This window comes from Ornithodoros turicata, chromosome 1 (assembly GCF_037126465.1).
Source record: "Ornithodoros turicata isolate Travis chromosome 1, ASM3712646v1, whole genome shotgun sequence".
Classification (NCBI taxonomy): domain Eukaryota; kingdom Metazoa; phylum Arthropoda; class Arachnida; order Ixodida; family Argasidae; genus Ornithodoros; species Ornithodoros turicata.
This window is the reverse complement of record NC_088201.1, coordinates 70,367,674-70,384,406: the sequence shown is the minus strand read 5'-3', so window position 1 is coordinate 70,384,406 and position 16,733 is coordinate 70,367,674. Positions and strand designations below refer to the sequence as shown.

Below are 16,733 nucleotides of genomic sequence, written 5' to 3'. Positions count from 1 at the left end.
CATCACCTCGCTGCACGGGCTTCCATTCGACAACGTCGTTTATCGTATCGTTTTCGGTCTCGTCTGCCGATGTACCCAAACCCCAGAAAGCCGAGTGTTGACAGTCTAGTATATCATGTAGTGGCGTCGGAACTATTTTTCCACTGGGGGAGCGAAAAAATGTGCTACCTTAAATATCATCATCATCATCATCATCATCATCATCATCATCACTTATTTTCCTTGAGGGCTCATGCTGGCGTTATACAGGGTTGCTGCACGAACTGTAAACGTGCACCTAGCAAATGACATGTGCATAATTGTACAGTAGATCTAAAATAACATTGCAGAAGTATTGTAATTAAATACCACTTGGTGGTGGGTTAGTTGGTATGAGTTCAGTGCGTCCGGCTTTTTTTACTTCTGCGCAGTGCCTAGACCTCTATGGCAAGTAATGTGTAGGGAACTTCGGGAACTTGTCCCCGGGAATCGCCGTCGCGGCATGTAAGTGTGCCGGGACTGGAAGCGAATATTGTCTGATCCGCAAGCCTTCTGCGAATAAACCAGACTTTCCTGGGCCGGTCTGGAGCTCAGCTAGAATGTGTCCCTTTGACACCCAGCCTTTTGACTGGGTGTCACGCTGTCGTTATAACTCCAGGGCGACTCAATAAGAAAAGCCGGATAAATGAAAGCAGTGGGTAATTTTTGACATTGGTACAGTGGAAAGCGAGGAGCCACCAATCAGGTTAACAGTTAGATTATTTTACTATGACGGGTGAACATATACATAATATACATAAGACAACAAACAAGCTGCGATACATATCTCTTTCCAGAGGCGTGGCCTTCTCCGATGTCTAATGCATTTAATAATCCTGTAATGCTGCTGCAGTCGAGGACTTGATGGCGCTCCCTCGACGTTGCGACTGCTGACACATGAACACAACACCGGTGCGACGTTTCGTCTCAGTTCATCGTACTTGTCGTACTACAGGTCTTACACGCCAGCTCGAAGTGGGCACCCTGGCCACAACCGACTGAAATCTGTGGCTGCGCCTCGCAAACCGCCATTATAACAACCCTCTGTCTTCATAACGGTTGATGTCACCCCTCATGCCCGCCCAGAAGTATTCTCTACTCGGTTTCTTTGTATCCTTATTTCCCCCAGATATCTGGTGTCTTGCGTGCCATTCGCGATTCCCGTTTGCGCCTCTGTCCCCCCCCCCCCCCCACCCCGCCCCGTGGATTGAGTCTGGTAATGCTCGCGCCCCCCGTTACACACTTTCTGACTGATTTATTGCACTTCGAAACTTCGACAGTCCACCTCGTACCACAAACCTTGCCATGCTCAACTCCAGAACCCTGTGAACCTGACACCATTGGTATGTAGATCTTCTCAAACGGTCTCCGCACACAGTGACAGTGGTAGGATCTCTGTTTATTGTTCTCTAAATTTATGGCCGCCGAAAGAACACATGCACGTGCCATTCCGTTAGACCGTAGAAGATTGCGCCTCTGGGCTGACACTGGGGGAGCCGTGCTCCCCCATTCGTAAATGAGGGGGAGCCGTAGCTCCCCCTGCTCCCCCTGTTCCGGCGCCCCTGTCATGTACCATGCTGCACTGGTGAAACAGAGCAAAATCGAAGCAAGGTGGAACCACGGAGTGCTACTTACTTGCCGTTGTTTCCTTTCCGGCCGATACGCCGTATACATTCCTTCCCAGGCAAAAATCAGGACTGGTTCCCGAATGGTCCCCAAGTGGTTCCATTTGCAGTTGAATGGTCCCAGATGGGTCCCCAAGTGGTATTAATGGTCCCACTCTGGCTTTAAGCGGGTTCCATTCTGGTCCCAGATGGGTCCCCAAGTGGCGTTAGTGGTCCCATTCTGGCTTTAACCGGGTTCCATTCTGGGCCCAGATGGGTCCCAAAGTGGTGCAGTGTTCCCACTCTGGCTTTAAGCGGGTTCCATTCTTGGCCCAGATGGGTGCCAAAGTGGTGTGTGGTTCCCACTCTGGCTTTAAGTGGGTCCCATTTTGGGCTCAGATGGTTCCAGCACTTCCAGCTGGAGCCTCACAGGTACCATTTTGTTCCCAGAATGGTCACTTGAGACTCCAAGTTGGGCAGCTTCCCAGCTTTCCCCTTTGAGATTTCATCTTGTCCACACTCGCCATATATCCTTCTGGTTTTGTTTGGTCTATTACTCTGATCTATTTTAGCACATGCATGATCTCTTTTTATTGCTGTTTATCCAGGTGCGTGCGTCTGCGATCAAATATATGCTGTATCCCTGTAAATCCAATTCGAGCACATATTCTCATCTGAAGGTGCATATCATAACACATTAAGTACCAGAGAAAGGTAAAAATACATCTCAACAACAACAAAAATTAAGCTAAATAACTAGAAGAAAGACAACGAAAAAAAAAAGAAAAGGTAACTGCAGAGGCTGATGCAATGTGGAGACGCTACGGCGGCTGCAAATTCAAACTTTAAACAGCGAGAGCCGAGAGGGAGAGGAGAGGGCGAGAGAGGCGAGAGTGGCAGGTGGCATGGCGGCATGGCAGTTGGAGAGCTTGAACGCTTGAACGCGTCGCAGCAAGTTGGTTTGGTCTTCAGTTGCCGTCGCAAGGATGGTGTATCTCCTGTGCAGTATTTACGTGTGTTTTAGTGGGCTTTGTAAGACAATGCGATGACAATGGTTCCTGTGCAACACATTGTCGATTTCCCGGAAGAGTTTTGACGCCAAGAAGACCTAAACGGCGTAGAGGCAAAACGCACTGTGAAACGCCAATCGGACTGCACGTCGCGAATGTTTGCAGGTATGAGTGATGACCGTGATGTTTTGATTGCTATTAAATACATGTTTCATTTTAGAAACTTAGGTGGAACTTGGAAGAGAAACAGGATAAGAAGATTCCGAACGTACGGTGAAGAGGAAGGGGGTGTCGCGACCTGCATGGAAAACAGGAGTGTCATGTGTCATCTTCTCTAAGAAAATACAAGATGTGAGGTGGCCAACGAACGAAAGCTCCCTGTGGTCCGTGAGTGCATCGCACAGTCAGGCATATGCTTTGTCAAGACACAGTGAGTGATCAGACTTATACTACGTGGTATGTACATGTAGAGATGTATTGATTATTTCTTTCTGCTCAGTGTATGCTTTTAGCAGAATAAACGGTATTTAATTGAGCAATATGTGCATTTTTACGCATTATTTTCAGTCATGCATTCAGTGGCCCCAGCTGCTAAGTGGCCGGATCCCGGACCACTTAGCAGAGGGGACCACTGGATCAATTCCACTGGTTCCAGTTCAAGTGGGACCATCGTGAAGCTGGTTCCACTTTCAACTGGTCCCAGTCAGTAAGTGGGACACACTCAAAGTGGGACCTGTCCAATAAACCACTTTGAAGTGGTCCCACTCCAGAGTGGTCCCATTCTGAAGTGGTTTAACGAACTGGTCCCCCATGGGACCACTTGGCAAGTGGGACCAGAGTGGGACCATTACTAGGGTGGGACCAGAGTGGGACCATTACCAGAGTGGGGCCAGTTCGTTAAACCATTTTGAAATGGTCCCATTCCAGATTTCTGCCTGGGTTTCTCTGCGCTTTGTTCACGGGAAACTTGTAAAACCCGAGACCTTTGTGCTTGGTACTGTTTTTATAACAGCCTGGAACACAACAGGTGAAGCCACCCATCTTGCTCAAACAAAGGCGAAAAGCAGAAGACGAAAATCCCGCGGACTATGCACGCACGAATGGAAAAATTCGGACGGATGACTACAGGTACCGGCATGCATTTCGGCGCACCCCCCTTACGGTGACCCTTTGAAACTCGCGGTGAAATCGGCTTATTGGTAGAGCCCTGGACCGACTAGCCAGAAGATGTGGGTTCGACTCCTACAGCTGGCTAACCTTTTTAGTGACTTTCATCTTTCATCGTTAATTTCTTAGGCAAATTGAGGCTTTGTATGTATTTGTCCCTTCTATGTTGTTCCAGCCTCAGAACATCAGTTCTTTCATGTTCAGTAGGCATTTACTATCCCACCTTTTGCTGCATGGGTATACCCGCTGACTGGTAGCGTAACAGATCTAAGATCTCTTGAAGAAGCTGCAATCCCGCTTTCGAGTAGTATCGATGAAATGTGGATGAATGTGAAATGTGAACTGAAAAACTGCAAAGGTCGGTTGTAGCACACCAGTGTGCAATGATTTCCATCAGAGGTGATTTCATTGCTTCTAATTACACAAATGCGCGCAAATGCTTCCACTACCGTTGTGAGGCCTTTTTTACATAAACATCCAGTTTTCATTGTAGCTCACGTTCTCGTTCCTTTTCAGCTCCATTGAGTCTCGAAGATGTATGCAGCCTGCCACATTCAACGGACGAGAAGTGTGATCGCATCCTTTCTATGTACTACTATGACAGTACTCTTGGCCGCTGTGTTGGATTTCTCACTGGAGGCTGTAGTGGCACTGCAAATAGATTCAAGACTCTTGAAGAGTGCGATAAACGGTGTCCGCGTGAGTATAGATGCGCATAATTGCACTATATCGAATGAATAACCGTACGTGCCTATTTTCATGAACGGTTCAATTCATGGAGGAGCGAATTCTAAGGAGACTGCATTTCCCCACCACAGATAAATGTAGGAGACGTGACGTGAGACGTCACGTCACTCTTCGCCCCGCACAACAATGGAGACTCAGAGACGGAGAGCGCCGCCATTTGTTACGGGCAAACGGGAGGTCGAAGAGCGAGCGTTGCGCAATACGGTGCAAATATTTCCAACACCAATGTTGCGCGGGTGAGGTATCCTGAGAGGAGGTTATCTGTGCGTAACAACTGGCGACAGGACAACTTCTGACTTCTTACCATTCATTCAGCGATGGTTCAGTTTCACGGAGGGAAGTCTTTGTTGCGGAATTAGGACATTGTAGCCATGATGGTGACAGAAGGATAATGATCACGACCACTGTTGGCTAGTTCCATCTCAAACCGAACAATCCGGTACACTTGATGTCTCGAATGAACGGGGAAAAAATATATGTTGAAGCCATCGGCGAGTTAGGAGAAATAAACGCTTTCGGAATTCGGGAAATAGGAGAGGAGGAAAAAACTGCCTCTCAGAAGACGATGTCGTCACGCGCAGGTGTGAGCGTTCCCTACAAGGCTATTTATTGTCGCATTGTAGTAATTTCTTGATCTGGCTTTAGACCACCTAGGGCACAATAGGCTCCTGGATTGGCAGTGCTGTGTCAGTTTTTGTTTGTCTGCAAAAAATATCAAAGTTGACTCAAAGTGCCGAAAAGCACCATATTCACTGCAACTTTGCGGGCGATGTAAAAAACGGATAAGATTGAGCATTATGCCGTTTAATTTGTCATTCATGGGACTATCGAATTATATATAATTTGTTACTCTACTCTGTCAGCAACATGAGCGATACCTCTTTAAGTAGCACCATACCACCGAAAAATGACGAATTTGGGAAGCCTTTATCTAAAAAACCCCACCCAAAACTTGCCTCGAAAATTTTATACGTTGTAGGTAGTCCCTTAGACTATGCACAGAAGAAAAATCAAAATTCGGACTTGATCGGTTGGCGCACTGTGAATTTTTTGGCACCACTAAACGCGGAGCGCATTGAAGCGCTGGCGCCGTGTCCCGCGTGTTGCAAAATCGAATTTTCCAAAGGGACTTTCAACTTCTGTCTTCACATGAAAGTAATTGCTACAGTTCGAAGCCGTTCTGAGCGTTTATGTTCATAACAGTGTTGTAATAGCTGAATGTAGATTGTGGAGCAACCAGATGTGCTCGCATTTTTTTAGGGATATCATATATGGATTGCAAGTGCTGGGAGCTCGTGAAGAACAGAATGCTTTGAATACTTTTGCGTCTTTATCAGAGGTATATTTGTTTACGGTGATCATATCGAAGCATATTTACAGTACACAGAATAAAAACAACTTGGCAGCGAAGAAGACAAGGGAAGAAGGTAACGCGTAAACGTAACGTAAAGTTATGCAGAGCATCCCGGGTGGATGAGAGTGCTCGTGTCATGAGCTGCTTTAGGCTGTTGTAGGAGCCACTTTCCTTAAATGTTACTTTTGATGGCAGGTTCTTGTCAGGTTTTCTTGATAGGCTCTTCTCTCGTTACATGCTAACTCACTGCAATCCTGGCAGTTACTCCTGGATGTTCCTGGCAAGGCAACACCGAAAGCGGTCTCCAGTTTACGGCCTTTCTGCTCATTTCTTCACGTATTTCGGAGTGTTTGCCCTGTGCATATGCCTCCACCGACTTCCTTCTTTACTTCAGCGGTGTGACGTTAATGGCTTCAGATGATATATACTCAATGATTTCTTCGACCACGTCGGGCTGGTGCACAAACGGCTCACCCTGTGAGCTTCCTTCAAGTGTGGGCGACATTGCTGCTTGCTGTGACTCAGCCACCTTTGCTGTGAAGTACTTGAAGCAGCATCTGTACAGCTAGCCCATTTGTGTTACGCCTTTTGTCCGAAACACTTTTGCCTGTGTATGAGGCGGTAGTCAGAGCAATACACACGGTCAGCGCTGTACAACGAAGAGGTCATTGAGGTAGGTGTGACGCCAGGACGACATAGTACAGTAATGCAAATGTCTTCACATACTCTGTATAAGGGCACTCCGTGCACTTCTGTAGTCGAGGATGATGCAAAACTTTGCGCAAGGTGTCTTCCGAGAGTTAATCCGACTAGGACCTTCCCATGGTTGCAGCATGTCGAACCGAAGAACATATTGGACAGCGGCGCCAGTTGGGCTGTTTCGGCAAGCTTCACAAACACACCATCAATTAGCCTTCAATGTGCGCGTAAGACACTACACAACGACACTTTCCTCTGTGCGATTTCCACCGTCCGTGGTCATGGACCCGTAGGAAAGGAAATGTTTTAAAGAATGCTGGAAGTCACTGCGTCTCTCCTGACATAATGTGTACAGTAAATATGCTTGGTTATAATAACCCTGAACAGGTACCTCTTACAAAGATGTCAAAGCATTCTGTTCTTCACCGGCTCCCAGCACTCGCAATGTATGTGTGACATCCCACAAAAAAGTGCTAGCACATCTGGTTGCTCCACAGAACGGCTTCAACCTGTAGCAATTACTTTCATGCGGACACAGAAGTTGAAAGTTCCTTTGGAAAATTCGATTTTGCAACACGCGGGACACGGTACTACCGCTAGAATGTGCGAATGGCGTGTGACGTTGTGTCATGTGGGGCGCAGGCCTGATGCTATCTTGGAGGTGTTGATATGTAGCGGTGATGCACAAAGCTCCTTGCAAGCAAAAAATAAAACAACAAAAACAAAGATCGTGAAATATACCGCGAAAAGGGTTTGCCTGAATTGCGTGTGACGTCCTTCTGTGACGTTAAGTGTGGGCGGAGATATTGATGTCATTGTCGCTCCTTTGCAGATTACTTGCTCTGCACAGCAGACGACGGAAGTAAAATACTTAGGCCTGTAGCGCGCGCTGTGATTACTTTTGCGCTTCATGAGTGGTTCGAGCGCATCATGTGGAGATCAGCCTTTAATATCGGAATTGCAAGCTGCACCCTCAAGTCAACAATTAAGAAGTTGATTAAAATATCACTGTTAATTAGTTCCCTAATTGAGGAAAAATACGGTTTTCTAGTTGCAGCCCCGTCGAGTAATCCAGTGACAAACGTAAAGGCGTCCGAGGGCAACTCCCCTTTTTATGAAAACTTGGTCAGGTAAAAAGAAACACCCTGTATACACAACACAAGCACGAGGCAGTCGCATGTGGTGAACACGATAGAAAGTAATTGTTGGGAGAATGGAACACAGAAACAGAGGCTTGTGTTGTGTTTGTCTGTTTCTGTGTTTCAGCCTCAGAGCAGTTAATGTCCACCGTGCTCAAAGAATGTCGCCACCGTCTCTTTCTGGAAGTGTTCAAAATTAATTAGTACGAACTGAGAGGTGATGACTTCTCGTGTCATCACAAAGCCAAGTTCCGCATGGTGGTATCTAACTATTTCACTTTACAGTACCTCTATTTCAGCGACTCTGGGATTCAGACTTATTCATCTGCTGAGTGTCATCCGATTGCTGCATTTTCTTTCTGCCTACAAGGTTTTGAGTGTTCGGTACATTATGCCCATAGTACTCTCATAATGCACAGAAGCCAAGACTGTGAATTAGGATATCTCAACAACTGAGTTGCCGTAATAGATACGGTCCTCTTACGAACAGTATCTATTACAAGCTCCGTTCGCCACTTTCAGAAGTTGCAGTAAAATGTCTACACGGCACAATACCCCTTCCTTACGGAGTGGGGAGCAATACAAGCACCCCATTAGAGCAAATAAGATACTTCACGCATGGAGTCAGGGTGAAAATACGACTTGGATTGAATTGGATGACAGGAATGAGAAGGCCACTGGCGTTCACGGATTGAAGGCTCGTGGCAACGCCATCTAGAGTAAACGAAGCCTGATTGCTTAAACGACGTGATGCAGTTATTAACAGACCGCAAATCGCGATCGTGCTTTAGGCGGATTGTGCGCACGCGCGCAGGATAATGCATGTCTGACTGCTGTAGAAGCTTATGGCGAACATTGTAAAACACAAGTACTTATAAAACTTGTCACATTTGTAAGCGGCTATCATTAACGGTTTTCCGTTCTTTCCCGTGACAAGCGAGAGCGGACATAAACATCTGTGAGCTGCCGCGCACTTCAGGCACGGAAACCTGTTGGCACTACATGCCCAGGTACTATTATAACAGCGAAGTGGGGAAGTGTGAGCAGTTCGTCCATCATGGCTGCATGGCTACGCAGAACAACTTCAGGTCCCTTCAGGAATGCGAGATGCGCTGTACGAGTAAGTTGAATACTTTTGATTACTACTCTTTATCGCGGTGTCACAATGAAGTTCAAAGCAAGGGCACTACCTGCTTGCACAGGCGGCATTGGCTCGAATTAGCACCTTTCTCTGAATTCGTGACGGAATCGCATCACTCACTCGGAAATGCCCTATGCTAAGAGTCGGAGGCTTCCCTCCGACTAGCAGATGTGTTCTCACACTAAACTGTTCTGGGTTCAACGACGAATATTTCACATAGACATCTGGGTGAAGTATGAGCATGTCTGTTGCACCCATACGCACAAATATGCTCTTGGGGAACCCAGGAAAGGGCGTTCGTTCGTCCCACAGTCAATATACTTAATCCCTCTTTGCGAACACGGGCAGCATCAACAAGTCATGCCTCTAATGGGCACATGACACGGTAAATCTAAAAATGTAGAACAGCCGAACCAGTCAATTAATTGGATTGACAGAGCCACCACCCTATACAGGGTGTTTCACGAAAATCCCCTGCTGAATAATGCGTGAACAGGGGGCGCCATCGAATAAATTTCTTTTTGGTAGAGATCCTTGGGACATCGGCCATGAACTGAGTAGTGAGCGGCTCATTTGCGTACGCTCACTAATTAAATAAACATGCTAACTTTTAACTTTTACTTCGCACGCTTACGGAAGCTCTGTTTTACGCATAGGACCTTAAGCGAAAAATGTTTAAAAAAACAAAAAACAAAACGCGTCGACACTTAGTGATTTTTTCGAGTAATTAACTGGTTTCGGTTTACATATTTCTTACGCGGAGCAGTGCACCAATGCGCTATTTGGATCAACTATCCGGCCGTCAATTTCGTATTCATTCGCCTGGTTGACACACGGGGGTGACGGAAGATAAGGAACAGCCGCAAGAGACGCTTTGGTATCCGTTCTCAAAGCGACAGGTAAACAGCGCTGGCGGTTCTGTCGTTCCGTAGGTGAGATAGCGTGGTCTTATCACGGATGACGAATGCGCATCGAGCGCTGTGAACAAGTGGGGTACACTTTTAAAAACTAGGTACACCACATAGGACGCTCCTAGCCAACCATTATCCCGAATGACAACGTTCTCGCTCGATTTGTTGAAAACAAGAGGCATGACCTTTTTCCCTTATGTTCGGAATAATTGACAGTACAAAGAAAGTGTGCCCCCTCCCATTTTCCTCAAATCAAGGGAGAGAACGTTGTCATTTGGGATGATGGTTGACTAGGAGCGTGCTATGTAGTGTAGCTAATTTTTAAGAGTGTACCCCACTGGTTCACAGCCCTCGCGGCGCATTCGTCATTATCCATGATAAGAGCACGCTATCTCACCTACGGAACGACAGAACCGCCAGCGCTGTTTACCAGTCGCTTTGAGAACGAATACCAAAGCCTCTCTTGCGGGTGTTCTTTATCTTCCGTCACCCCCATGTGTCAACCAGGCGAATGAACACGAAATTGAGGACCCGATCGCTGATCCAAAGAGCGCATTGGTGCACTGCTCCGCGCAAGAAATATGTAAACCGAAACAATTATTCGAAAAAATCACTAAGTGCCGATGCGTTTTTTCCTTGGAATATTTTTCGCTGAAGGTCCCGATGCGTAAAACAGAGCTTCCGTAAGCGTGCGAAGTAAAAGTTAAAAGTTAGCATGTTTATTTAATGAGTGAGCGTATCCAAATGAGCCGCTTTCTAGTCAGTTCATGACCGATGTCCCAAGGATCTCTACCAAAAAGAAATTTATTCGATGGCGCCCCCTGTTCACGAACCAGCCGGGGATTTTCGTGAACACCCTGTAGAACGGCAAGCTCACAACACTGTGGAAGATAGAAGATTGGCCTTGTTGGTACGGAAACATAGCTAAACAGCGTACAAACAAGATGACGACATAGAGCCTACAAGGCTGAGCGCAGACTTGCAACTGAAATTTTCTTTAGAAAACCCGCAACAAGTTAGGATGGTTTCACACCAACGGGATGTTTTCCGCGTCCGTGAAATGCGTTCGTATTGGAACCGATTTTTTTTTTTTTTTTTGTCGATGATCATCCGTTTATTCATCGTGTTCGAGACGTGTGCCTGTTTTTTCACTTTTCACAGGCTCCACTCAGGTTCATGTAGGCCAGGGGTCTCCAACTCAAACTGACTCTCGGGCCGCATTGCCCTGGCCTACACCACGGCGGGCCGCAGATAGTGCACGTACACAAAAACTGCCTCTGATTTGGGGGACCGTGTGGCCGAGGTCGAGTGACGTAGCGGCAACTTTCTCAACTGTCTGTAATATGACACAGAACTCGTTCTCCAGGCGATACATGGATGCCGTTGGCGACTATCCTATCGTCTAGAAGAGAAGCCCGATTGAAATACGCAGTAGAACAGACAATATCGACTTTATTACAGCCAACGGCAGGAGGCTATGCACCTCCGAATAAACTAAACGCGAACGAGGTTACCGGAGGACGCGCTCCTAATGATGCGCTGACGACACTTGAGGCCTCTTCTTCCTCACCAGATTCCCGAGGTCCACTTATAGGTTGACCGCAGTGGCAATTCTCAAATGGGCTCGAAGATGATCATCAGATAGGTGGGACCCCAGCTTAGTCTTGTCGATATTCATTGAAGAGAACTGCTCGCATACGTATGTGCTTCCAAACATCGACAGAACACGGTTGACGTCAGACATCAGGCAGGGAAACGATTTCCTGTCTACATATTTGTAGAACTCGGGAGCGCCGATTTCGTCGCCGATAACTTTTGTTGCAATGTGGTATTGCACTGATGATCTATTAGTTCCTTAACGTCTTCTAGAATAACTGAAACGGGGTGGCGAAGTGTCTTAACATCGCCTTGAGGATCTCAAAGTCATGAAACCTTCACATGAACTAACGCCGCAGCACCGACGCTGCCGACGAGTATGTGCGAAGCGTTTCCTTGTTCTTGCAGTCAACGGCTTTGCAGACAAGGAAAGTGGAAGAGATCCTTCAACGTTAGCTGTTCCTCCCAAAGTTCCAACTATCTCACAAAACCTTTGGCGCTGTCGTACATCTCTGTGATCAAGCGAGCTCTCCGCTACAGGCCCATATTCAGAATGTTCAGGTGGTTAGTTATGTCGACGAGAAACGCCAGGTCACGCAACCATTCGTGGTCGGCTTTTCAGGGCATTATTTCCCCTTGCTGTGAGAAAAATCCGTTTTCTTTCTATCTTTTCGTTCCCTTTCCTTTTTTCGTTCCCTTTTATGAAAGGAATAGCAAGTCGGTCTTTGCCTGACTAACCTTTCCTTGCTCAAAAAACATATCCCCCAACCCCACGCTCATCTGCCCACACTCTCATTCTCACTCACTCTCTGTACGATAAGATATGTCCTTGTACGTGGCATCCAAGTTTTGAAGGAAATCGGCACACAGCCGAAGATTCAAGCCTCTCGACCGACTGAAGTTAACGGTCTTGACGACATCCATGACGTGCTTAAACTGAACTATGCGGCAGGATGATGCCTCTTGATGTAGGACACAGTGAACTGGTGGAAGGTTCCTGGGCACGCCTTCTTCTGCACACGTTCCTTTAAGGCGGGCCAGTCAAGATTACGACCAACTATTGGAGGAGCTCCATAAGTCGCTACTGACGCGAGATTCCCCCACTTAAAGGTCAGATACGCCGATTTTGAAGCGCCACAGAATTGAACGATACTCACGCTGTGTGGCCATTAGCGAACACTGAATATGTGTGCGAAATATTTTGGCCCAACTGTTTGTAGTTTTTTAGAAAAACATTTTTTTTAGCTTCCCCGCACGCCCGTCAGATCGTCGGCAAATCCTGCGCACGGGCGCACCGGCGTCACTGCTCCAGGTTTTAACTGTTTTGGCTTGGCCGCTTGGCTTCTTTGGTTTCGTTCTCTGTGCATTGTGCTTTGACAAACAGGGAAGCCGGAAAAAAGTAGCATGTGAACATTTCTTCGGCGCATCGTTTGGAAAGCGCACTTCCCTGTGCTGACCTTGCCTTTTATTAGCTGTAGCGATATGATACGTGATATGCCACGGCGAACTCGTCGAGAATGCGACGGTGCTACGCTGTTAAAACAATTCATCTGAGCATTCAAGTGTTACCTACCACAAGTTGCCAAAAGAGCAAGCAGTGCGAAGCTCTTGGCTGACAGCGATTGATTATGCAGTGCGGACTGGATTCCACCACGAAAGCAGCAATTTAATCCAAGAATTTTGTCCATTAATGTCATTATAGGCAACGCGCGACTCCAGAGGTGACCGTCTGTGTTTTTCCTTGTCTCGGGGGCTTAGTCAATTTTCACCATGCATCACCAGTTAGCCTGCGTTTTGACTCTCATTCACGCAACTTGGAAGCTCGGCACGAAACCATTTGCAGTGAGATGCCCGGCACACCAATTTTGAACGTGCTGCGGAGGATCACGAAAAAAAAAAAAAAAAAACAGCAAAGTGGAGGTAAGTCGAGCTTTAAGTTCATGTTTATGGATAAATATAGCTGCTAAAGCGGAACAGTGTTAATGCTACTGCAGGCGATATAAAAATAGGAAGCTTCGTGAATCGATTGTGCAGTTGTGCACAACCTCCTCGTCACCTCCGGCCACTCCGTGTGGTTTCAGCAGAGCTCATCATTTCGGCTCGAAAGAACTCGCGATCACGATCATCTGATAAGGCGAGCGTGATGCTGAAGCCGACAGACGCTCACGCTCAGGCTCAGATATCACACGAACGGCCTTTGCTGATATCGTGATCGCATTCATGCTAGCGCCACTGTTTATCGCAATCACAACGTGGAACGAATGAGTTGATCGCGCATGCTGCGATCACCATGAGGGTGATTACATGAATGCGATCACGATATCAGCAAAGGCCGTTCGTGTGATATCTAGGCATTATCGCACTCACGCGATCACCATGTAGTTGCGCTGTTCGCACATGGCACCTTGCACACAGCAAAGACAGGGAAGGCGTGAATTTCCTGTTGTGATTGTGCTTTCAGGCCAAAAATAGGCAAATCAAAGATCGCAATGGCAATAAAACGCTGATCGAGCCCGGGCGTGTGTCGTTTGGGCACTGGTTGCGCAGGCAACAGGTGTTGCGCCGCTGCTGCAGCGAAGAATCGTGTCTGATAGCGTTGACGAGCCCCACACCATGGGTGACTTCGCTGTCCCCGATTGACTGCAGGACCACTTCAAATATATAGGCAGCTCTAGTGACAGCGAGAAAACATTTATGCTGTGTCGAGAAAACGCGAAAGATTGGAAAAAGAAGAGCAGTGGGAAATTTCGAACATGGTCAGAGCACGCTGTGGATCTTTCCACAGCCCTCGGCATCTACGGTGTCCTTGATACCTGTGCTCCCGGTGCCTGAAGTTCGGCAGACGTCTGAGCTTGACGAGTATACTGCGGAGGACTATGACAAGCAAGATGTCTGTACCTTTTGAAAACACGACACCAGTCGATATCCTAAGCTCGGTCGTCCTGCGGAGGTCTGCTTTGGCATACCGGCCACTTCCGGTGGCGTCGAACGCTTTTTTTCGGTGGCCGGTGCAATACAAAGGGCGCGACAGTGCTCACTTCTCCCGACTACAGTTGAAAAACTCATCCTGGTGGCGGAAAGCGTGAAGGGGTCAAAACGGCAGGAAGCCGGAGAAATTCCACGACGTAGCTATTAAAAGCTCACTACCCTACACGTATTTCTCAATGTCAATCTTAGGATGTTTGTTCCTTCATGTATTTCCGCGCGCTAAGTAAATAATTGGTGTTAGAAGCACAGTGTAGGCTACCGATTATGACAGATTTCCTAACTGACGTCGCCATTGGCCCTCTCGTCGCCAGTATGTCAACATGCCGGTCCGCCAAAGAAACTGCGGCAAGCAGAAAACGACACACACCATCACAAGGGCGACATTGCAAAATTCTAGCATCGTGACAACAGACATTTGGTCAACCGGCAACAGGTTCACAACGACAAAGTGATCGGCGAAGACGAGATACGAAAAATTAGAGACGTCGGAGCATGATAGCAATAGTTAAAGGGACTCTGACTAGAAGTTGTGGGAGCTCTTTCGTACTTGCTGTCGATAAAGCACAGAACAAGGACTCTCCATGCGAAAATTCATGCATTAAAACCCCGCGGTTTCTCTAAACTCGAATTTTAAACATTGGACTTCATCCGAGTGCCGCACGCCTAGCGTCAAACCGAGAAAACATACGTTTATATAGAATATCCACCCCCGCCCACCATCAAGATGACGTCAACACGGGGGCCACCCGCAACACCCACAATTGGCTCAAACGCGTCACGTGGCCACGCAATACCTGTCAACTTTCTTCATGAAATGCCATTTCTATGTTAATATGTTTTTATTACAGAGCCTCAAAAAGAAAAATATACCCTGCACTTATCACCTGCAACAGTTTCTACGATTTTCTTTTCAATCTGTACACGCGTTCCATATATGCTTCCGTATCCGGTCAGCTGTAATGGATGCCGTATGCCGAGCTTGCGAACTGCGAACTTGTGTGACTCCCGGTTCATCCTCTTTGTTCGGGTCATTGGGTTGGTGTTGGAGTTGGTCGCCATATTCTGAACGTTTCACCTATCGTAGCGGTGTACTGTTCTTGATCTGCTGCGAAGCGACGAACCGCAACGGCAGTCACTCGCCCCAGCGAAATTCTGTCTGCTGCATCTCAAAGGAGCATGGGGACCTGATGATACCTTCAACTAAAGAAACCAAGTGTGCTCTCGTGTGGTCCTGACGGAAAAGTAGTTTCAACAAGGTTAGCAGATTTATTTTTCAGTTCGAAGTCTACGTACTGAAAACCATGCAAGTGCAGTCGATCATTCTCGTAGCTGTTGTGTAACGCGTATGCTTTCTTACGTATCCCACAGAACCCTCCACTTTTTCAACCAAGCTATCTACCTGAAGAAGTGCAGTCTCTTGCACGAAAGTTCTTGTTCGAATAAATATTAGTTGCTCCTAACCGTTTTGCATGTTACGTGTGTGATTCCCTCTTCGCGGGCTCCTTGACAGTGTTTCATTTTTCCCCTTTTCGACGTATCAAGTTATCTTTATGAGATCCTTCTGATGGCTTCTTACTAGGCAATGCCGCTCCAAGGCATTGAGATGGGGAAGCGTCGTGGTAGCTGCACCTCCGCTTTCGAAAGATGAAACAGTCTTTGCACACTGTGCTTACTGGCTTTGTATAGAGTCTGGCAAATCCGACAGACATGGACTGCCTTTTTCAAGAAAGTTTGAAATGTAAGTATGTGTATATTGGTTTCACATATCCACCACACATTCAGCGTGTGTATGATTGTACTTTATATGCTAGAGCATATCAGCGTACATTATTATTCAACACGTAGTGTGGCAAACTCGACATCAGTCACACAAAGCCAACAATTGCCTTTTCTTCAATTGCTTATTTTTATCATATCATGTTTTTGTCTATATCTCAATTTACCAACCAACAAAGTATATTATTTTAGTATAATCGTTTGATATTTAACAAGTCACAGTTTTACCATGGCTTTGGCGCACTATAGCCCGAGTTGCTTATGTGCCATTAAATTGAATCATCACCATCTTCAACTGCCATTATTCAATTGAAGTGCCAGGTGGATATAATGATATGGCGAGATATATTTTTTGCTGTCATCCTGGAATTGCTCATTCCAGAAGAATAGTCACCGTGAAGTTTGTTTTCTTTTTTGGAAACATTAAGAGGACTAAAACCAAACACTTTTCTTTCAGAGCATGCCTTATGCACCTGCATTTCAATTCCAATCTGTATTACAAAAATGACAGACCACTCAACAGAGATGAACATCTGAAAGTGAAAGAGCTGGAACGAAGATACGTTAATCTGTGTGAAAGGTG

General features: G+C 46.7%; 1 protein-coding gene across 2 annotated transcripts in view; it reads left to right on the top strand.

Annotated features, from left to right (window-relative positions):
• LOC135400474 (BPTI/Kunitz domain-containing protein-like) overlaps positions 1-16,733 on the top strand; it is a 54,434-nt gene that overhangs the window by 24,398 nt on the left and 13,303 nt on the right. For both annotated transcript variants that reach the window (XM_064632314.1, XM_064632306.1), the window contains exons 2-3: positions 4,316-4,498; positions 8,676-8,858. In XM_064632314.1, coding sequence (XP_064488384.1) covers positions 4,316-4,498; positions 8,676-8,858 — 366 coding nt within the window. The remainder of the gene's footprint in view (positions 1-4,315; positions 4,499-8,675; positions 8,859-16,733) is intronic.